The sequence below is a fragment of the Asparagus officinalis genome, chromosome 5 (genome assembly GCF_001876935.1).
Source record: "Asparagus officinalis chromosome 5, Aspof.V1, whole genome shotgun sequence".
Classification (NCBI taxonomy): domain Eukaryota; kingdom Viridiplantae; phylum Streptophyta; class Magnoliopsida; order Asparagales; family Asparagaceae; genus Asparagus; species Asparagus officinalis.
The window spans coordinates 117,997,631-118,005,919 of NC_033798.1; the positions used below are offsets into that span (position 1 = coordinate 117,997,631).

An 8,289-nucleotide genomic window follows, 5' to 3' on the forward strand; every position below is an offset into this window, starting at 1 on the left:
GATATTTTAGCCCATCAAAAATTATTTCATAAATTATAAAAGAGCCATGACGAACAGCTGTGCTAAAATTGTGAGCAAAAACTAGTATCAACTACCTAAAAGGCTAAAAATATTGCATGATGAAACTAATCTCGAAGTGTGAAATTTATCTCTGCATTATCTATACACTTGCAAGACAAGAACCTATGTAGAGATAACGTGTCAAAGTGCATAATTCTCCAGTGCAAGATGTCTCAGGGAGGTCAAAAGTTTTATGTAGAGAGAAATCAAATCTATCCAATGATTTATTCAAGTGTATGATATTGTTTACCTTTATCATAATATTAAATATACAATATGCATGATAGTTTCCCCTTCTAGAATATTCAATAGTTCTTTTCATTTTTATATATGATCCCGAGCATAAAGCTGTTATATAAAATTAAAAAAAAACCAACCAATAGCAATCAATTTACTAATTCTTTTTCATGTTTCACGTATTATTTAAGACCAAATGCAACATGTATTGTGTATTGAATTTTAAGGCAACATCATTGCAAGACATTGAACAAACTAAAAGAAAATTCTAGATTAATTACCTCCTCATTAGATTGAGTTGGTACTTGTGGTTGGTTCTCTTGATGAATGGTGTACAACTCCATGATTTTATCGTGATTCTCACCCCACCATCTTTGAGCTCCGTAAGCATCAAAATACTCCTCACTGAAAACATACATAATTTGATATCGTACGTATTGGTATTTTATACATACGCATTGGTACCTCAGATAAGACATAATTTGGGAATAATTGTATCTAACGTTTTAAGTACATAAATTAATTATTTAATTTTTTTTTAGTTTACACAAAGAAAAGATAATACCTGAAGCGAATCTTTTTCAAACGATTGCATCCATTAGCGAGAGTCGATAGAGTTATAAGAACCCCGGGTTCAGGTTCTGCTATCCATTCCTCTTCTCTTCCTTCACTGATCACAGCTCCATGTTCTTCCTTCATCTCTGTTGATTTCTTTCTATTCCCTCTTACAGCTTTCAATGACACACCCTTGATCTAAAATTTCAAACAAAGAGAGAAAAAAAATAAAAATAAAAGAATACTTAAAAAAGAAATTAAATATATTTTTAAGAAAAAAAAAATAGCATACTTGTTTGGCGATACCCTTCACTAGCAATTTGGTATCAGGACAACCAACACATGTAAGCATCTTCACAAATCGTAGCTAAAAGCACAAGAAAAGATTTGAGGAAAAGAACCTCAATGCAATACTTGAGAAGCTTTTATTAACAATAGTTAATATAAGGAAATTAAAAAGTGCCCGTAATTTTTATTCTTAATATGGTACCCTGCTTAATTCAAGGTAGGGATTTGAAATTCGAAACCTAACTTTGCGTAAGGATCATCGTGCCTTTAAAACGCCTACCGAATATTTAATTCTTTGATTAAACCGCAGAAAAGGAAATTAAAACGGTAGATTATTATCTCTTCCGAGTTTTTTTTTTCAAGAGTGGGCCTAACAAAACATTTTGGCTTCTTTAATCCTTTCACACATCTCCTAATTAAGCGGCCCCCTCGGATTTGAGTCCTTCACTGTATTTTTGTCATGAAAAATTATTCAATGACCCAAAATATGGGACCAATAGAGGGAACAAATGAGGTGTCCCCTTCCTATTGGATAATGAGTTGACCATCATTAATGATGGCCAACTCATTATCCAATAAGAGGGGGCCATCTCACCTGTCCTCCCAATTGGTCCCATATTTTGGGTCCATGTAGCAAAGCTCTTTTGTCATTTACTTTTTCCTGTGAACGGCTTAGAACCGTCCGCTAGAACCTCTCGCTGTCATGCAGACAATTCTTAGAGAATTTTTGCGGTCCAATCAAGTAGCTGAGAGGAAGAGAAAGAGAGAAATCAAAATATTTTAGAACCTAGCCCCAATGAAAATATTATAATAGGCGGTTCGACCATTTAATAGGTTGACACTAATTAGTGTTCAGCCCTGTATCAACCCACAATTTCAGTTCTAAGTACAAATATGTTTTTTTTTTCCCAATAAAAGTTTAAGGAAAAAATGTTTGAAAAAAAAATACAGCTGATAGAAATATGACAGTAAAAACTATTAAAACAACTTTATGAGAAATATACAAAAGGAATTTTTTTTTTTTTTTTTTTTTTGGCTGAAATGAAAGGGATAAATTAAACCTCAGGTTGGAAGTGTTGTGCTCGCCATGTCTCTTTAAGCTAAAGGTTAATTGCGAAAAGATTCCTATAGTATCAGCCATTTGTAAATAGAACTCTTGTAGCTTTATTTGCAGCAATTAGACCTCCTGTAGTATTAGCCTAAGTGCTAGTAAGCTCTCTTAGTGAACTTTTTTAACTCTTTTGAAAGTAAATAATTAGCAATTAAGGATCTATCCTAAATTCCTAACCAATGGAATTACAGGGGGTCTATTCGCCTCCTCAAATATTTTCAAAGATTTTAATAATAATAAAAATCACCTAGAAGTTCTATTCGCAAAAATAGAACCATAAGGGCTTTATTCGTAATTTGGTCTTTAGGTATTTGTTCATAATTAACGCAGGGCTGTTCCGTTTGTAGCAAAAAATGTTGCACACAGTATTTGCTGCAAGAAATCAACTTCAAATCCGCTGTTTGGATATTTGCAGTTATATTCGAGGTAATGTATTTTCAATGCAAATCTAGTGTTTGGTTAAAGAATAATTAGTGCGAAAGTTACATAATTTTGCCATATAATTAAATTTTGGTGTAGGTGGTTTTCTATTTGAATTTAAAAGGATTTTTTATGAGAAGGAATTTATATTTATGTTTGATTTTTATTTTTTGAATAATGCACCTTTTCCTCCTATTAAATTGGTTGTAGTATTTGTTACAATATTTCTTTTTTAATAAAATGCAAGTCCACTCACATTTTCTAATTACAAATTTCAATGCAAATAATGCATTTATACATCCGACTGCTCTATTTACTCTTCCAACTCTATTTCTATCCCATCAAACAAGGTAACTAAAACTAAAGGGTTTTTGCATATATGCTGCTCACATCTTCTATATTTGTAAAATTACCCTCAGAATCTTAGTATTTATAAACTTACCCCTTAATTCCCACACATTGATTTTTCCTACCCCTTTCACTTAACAACATTAGTTTTGAAATAGAAAATTATTGCAAATCTATTAAATTTTTTTAGAAAATTTGACATTTCCTTGTTTGAAAATCAACATTCTTAAGCTGGAGTGGTAGAAGTATCCAACATGTAAATTAGAGCAATTTTGCAAATTCCGAGATTTTGGGAGCAATTTGTAAAATATTGAAGATCGGAGGGATGTATATATGCAGAAACCCCTCAAAACTAAATACTTCCCAAGTCGGTAACTTGACCCGAGAGTGACCAGATCTTACGTGCAGTATAGTAATAGAAAAGTGAACGTGGGGTCATAAAATGGAACCCGCCAGCGGGCAGGAGAGAGAAAACATCGGGCAGATTTCTATCTACCCGTAAGCCTGCAACCGACTTTAATCAACCTCCAATCCCATCAAATCCTAACCCCCACCTAAATCCAACGTGTCTTATTTATCCACGTCATCGGGTAAGCATAAGTACTGTGTTCCTGAGTTGTCTGTGTGCTGACTCACTCAAATCCCTCCCTGTCGTGGTTTTGAACAGGGGTAGAATCGTAAAACAAAACTTTATATATTTTCTCTCTCCTCTTCTCTCTTTCTCTCTCTCTTCGCCTTTTTATCTCCACCCAAATTACGAGCCCTAAACTTCCACGATTCCAAGGCGATTTCAGAACGCTAGGGTTAGGGTTTCGACCTGATTTTCCTCGGAATTTTCGTTGAATTTTGATTCGAGTTTGCGATTGATTCGTTTTTTTTCCCTCTTGTTTCTTTGTGATTCGTGCAGGGATCGTCTATCAGACGCTCGTAAATTTGGGGGAGATTCGTGAATAGGTACGTACGTTAAAGGTTCGTTTTTGGTTTGGTTTCGATTCTGATCTCTTCGTTTGATTGATGAATTCTTCCCTTTCGTACTTCAATTTTGACTTTTATTTTATGCGGGGTAAGATAAAAGGTGAGACTTTGGACGTCAATTTCTACCCTTTCATTTTAGTTTGGTCTGTCTGTTATTTTTTCGGCTAAATACCCATATTGGTATTTTAATTCAACCCCATTTACCAACAAGGTATTTTAATTAGGAAATTCGGCGATAAGACATTTTAATTGAATAAAATTACCATTTAGGTCCTTTTTCTCGTCGGCGGTCACTTTTCCGGCGAGAACTCATCACGTGCGTTGCACGTGGGGCTTAATCTGTGTTTAACCCTCTACTGTTCATCATCTCCCCGCCTCTCTCTCTCTCTCTCGTTTTCTCCTTCCCGAACCCACGTCCACTGCCGCTCCTCCCCTTGACCACCGCTCCGGCCTCCGTCGCCCTCAGCCGAGGTCACCCCCGCGGAACTAAAGCCATAATCCGTCCGTAGCTCGTCCCTCCAACAAAGAATTCAAACCCCGAAAGTTTCACAACAGCAAGACCCAATAAACTGCATGCAGCGGGTCGACGGCTACAGGCGTCGTGCGGCGCGGTCAGGGGGTCTCGGCGGTCGGGCAGTGCTGCAGGAGGTCAGCGTCAGAAGATCACCTACAGAAATGGATGAAGTCTTGGGTTTATTGGGTTCTTGCTATTGTGAAACTTTCGGGGTTTGAATTCTTTGTTGGAGGGACGAGCTACGGACGGATTATGGCTTTAGTTCCGCGGGGGTGACCTCGGCTGAGGGCGACGGAGGCCGGAGCGGTGGTCGAGGGGAGGAGCGGCGGTGGACGTGGGTTCGGGAAGGAGAAAAAGAGAGAGAGAGGCGGGGGAGAGTTCTTAAACACAGATTAAGCCCCTGCCACGTCAGAAAACAGAGCCACATTAGCTTCCTAAACACAGATTAAGCCCCACGTGCAACGCACGTGATGAGTTCTCGCCGGAAAAGTGGTCGCCGACGAGAAAAAGGACCTAAATGGTAATTTTATTCAATTAAAATGTCTTATCGCCGAATTTCCTAATTAAAATACCTTGTTGGTAAATGGGGTTGAATTAAAATACCAATATGGGTATTTAGCCTTATTTTTTCTATCTGTTGACTGTTGTTTTATTTTATTTGCGTAATTAATGTTTACCTTTTGATGAATTAGTTTGATAATTCTAGATGATGATTAGAGCTTGGACATGTGGCTTTTGCTTTCCCAGTGAATTGGATTTGTTGTTTTGGATATCAAAGTAGGTGTATTTAAATAGCAAAGTTTCAGGCCATTACAAAAGCATATTGCCTTTTTAGCTAGTGGGCATCACTTTTCTTGTATCTGTAAGTGGTTGGCAGAACTTACCTGTTACTTTAATGGAATAATTGTTGTCTCGGTTTGTGATGTGTCCTTCTGCAATTTATGTTAGCTCAGTTTGGTGAAAATTTAGGAGACTTTTGATAAGATTAGGTATGCGCAAAAGTTAAGTCCTTTTTTTTTTTTTTAAATTTTAGTTTTTTGGTTTTATGCAACTAATGAAGTAATTTGTGATGATGGTCTGAGACGCTCCTCTTCTCTGATTAAGATTGTTGCCTGTTGCTGTAGGTTCTTAGTTGGTGTACTGGAATTCTGAGATGCTACATCTTTTAGCTTTTGCATGAAATCTGGCCTACTCATTTTGGCCGAGTCTCAGGATTCTTGTTCATTTTCAATCCTTAGGGTTTGTGGGTTCTTGTGGGTTCTTCAATATGTGCCTCTCTTTGGAGATAGTAGAGGGGTTAGGTTTTATGTTCATTTACTGAAAAACTGTGTTGAGACAGTATGTTTAGGAGATTTATTTTCAGAGAGATACTAAACAGATATTTCACTTTGAACTGCTTGTTCATTGTTGTAGAAATCCTCTTTTTTTGTTTTGTTTTTGTTTTTTTTATTGGGGGGGGGGGAGGCCGGGGCGTGGGTGAGCGCGCCACAACTTCCTTCACAGCCAAACCCCCTTAGCCAAAAATGTTGTGGAAATTTAAAGTTAGCTCAGGCTGGACATTTGTTAAAAGCATTCGTCATATTTGTCATCAAGCTCGATTAGGACTTTTGCCAATATTATTCTACTTTCTTGAGTTTTAAGAAGTTTTTTTATGTATAGCGGGCAGGCCAATACATGAAACAATCATGCTTATCTTTATAGCTCCAGTTTCCCTCTTTTTTCTTTGTAATGTGGATATAAAGACCCATGTTTTCTTTGATAAGGACTTGTATATACTTTCGCACAATTGGTTGTGAGGATTTGTGGTTTATTTAGTGAGTCTTCATTTGTTTTCTATAAAACTTTATATCCTAGTTCCTCGCTTCTTGAGATGTTGCTTATTGTATGCAGAAATCTGAAAGCATGGAGCACCACGAGGAGACAGGGTGCCAAGCTCCTCCAGAGGGCCCAATCCTCTGCATCAATAACTGTGGCTTCTTTGGGAGTGCAGCTACAATGAATATGTGCTCCAAGTGCCACAAGGATCTTGTCTTGAAACAAGAACAGGCTAAGCTGGCGGCAGCGTCCATGCACCAGTGGCAAAGAACCTGTCATTTCCAGCAACGCCGATGTAGCAGTTGCTGCAGTGGAGCCAAAAATCATTTCACAGCCATCTGATGCCTCTGTGTCAAGTGAAAGCAATGAACCAAAGGCAAACAAAGGTCCTACTAGATGCAACACCTGTAACAAAAGAGTAGGCCTGACCGGCTTCAATTGCCGGTGTGGAAACATCTTTTGTGCGAGCCATCGATACTCAGACAAGCATAACTGCCCATTTGATTACCAGACAGCTGCTAGGGATGCGATTGCTAAGGCCAACCCTGTTGTCAAAGCCGAGAAGCTTGACAAGATATAGAGAAGATTATTAAGGTCCAGATTCAACTCTGCTCTTTTCTGCCTATGTTATCCTTCTGTTTTCTCATGTTGGCTGCTTGTCTTCTTCGTTGGTGTCCTTTATTGGCAGAAATGTCTGGAGGCATGATGATGATGCTTGAAAGGCATCTTTGCAGCCTCAAAGAACTCTTTATCTTGTTGATTGGGAAAAAAGGTTTGCATGTCCTGTCTAGTGTGTAAACTTTTAATTTGGTGATGGTTTGATCGACACTTATGTGCTTATGATTTGGTTAGCTTTGTAATCTACTATCTGTCATAGTTCATCTTTTACATCTTATCTGTTGTTTTGTAGCATTAGCATATGAGATGGTGTGAAAACTGTGCATCTCATCAGTTATCATGTTAATTTAGACTTTGTTGCTTCCCTCTTAAGTTCCATCATAATATTGGGGCTTAGTAAATGCATCATAAGATCTCTGCTTATTAGTTTTTAACAGTCTGTAGTCTCTCCTACAATCTGTTATTTTCATCTTTGGTGATAGGGAGGATGAATAATGAATTTCATATTGTTTATCATTCAAATTGACATAAGCAGCAGTGGAGCACTATATTCACTTGTTGTTTTACTAACCCATTTATTCTTTTAGTACTGTTGCAACTGTCTCGTCTCTGTCGTATTCTTGTTCATGTTTTCTATTTTAGTTGAGTGATTTGTATATTTCTTCTGGCACTTGCTGGAGGCATGATGTTTAAACTTTTGAAGGGTGTGAGTAGAGATAAGGGTCAGAGAGATATTGTTAGAATGTACTTAAGCGTAATCAATTCTGCTCTCCTCTAGAGTTAAAATCCACATGTTCGTTATGCTTTTCTTTATCCCTTCAAATCTTGTATAATTTTGTAGTTTTGAGTATTGCTTTACGGGTCACAATACGAACTTGTTAAATCTTTTCGTCGCTGTGAAATTGGTAACCAGGGCCAAGTATGCATCAGATAATTGTCTTTCTTTCCATGGGGAAGACCAGGTAGCGGTAAGAGAAGGTACCCTTTCAATTATTCACATTTTACATCTACATTCACGGTTGCTCATCTACCTTGGAGCTTTTGAAGGAAGATCTTCATCTACATGGTATTAGTATTAAGAACGTGTTACTATGTTTGTCACCGTTTTCCCCTTATTTGCTATTGACGATGCCTTAACATATTTGTTTCAATCTGTTAGTTGGTGTTGGCGTATATTTTCTTGTGCACATGGGCTGCTTGTACGCATGTGCCCTTTTGCTATGATGCTATTTGAGATGCTATTTTAAGACTCTCTCTTAAATTTAAACTTTATAATCTGATGTTATTACTAGGCCCTAACCCTAATCTTATCCCTAACATGATGCTTTCATTAGAAGAGAGCTTATCT

General features: G+C 37.4%; 2 protein-coding genes across 2 annotated transcripts in view; one reads left to right on the top strand and one right to left on the bottom strand.

Annotated features, from left to right (window-relative positions):
• LOC109842473 (protein Brevis radix-like 2) overlaps window positions 1-957 on the bottom strand; it is a gene marked incomplete at its 5' end in the record, with an annotated part of 7,566 nt that extends 6,609 nt beyond the window's left edge. Inside the window, 2 exons of the mRNA XM_020411346.1 lie at window positions 579-702; window positions 863-957. Coding sequence (XP_020266935.1) covers window positions 579-702; window positions 863-957 — 219 coding nt within the window. The remainder of the gene's footprint in view (window positions 1-578; window positions 703-862) is intronic.
• Window positions 3,678-7,305, top strand: LOC109840896 (zinc finger A20 and AN1 domain-containing stress-associated protein 8-like). The gene is given in 5 exon segments (XM_020409724.1): window positions 3,678-3,822; window positions 3,927-3,973; window positions 6,399-6,577; window positions 6,579-6,917; window positions 7,012-7,305. Coding segments are annotated over 2 exon segments (492 nt in total). The 5' UTR covers window positions 3,678-3,822; window positions 3,927-3,973; window positions 6,399-6,410; the 3' UTR covers window positions 6,904-6,917; window positions 7,012-7,305.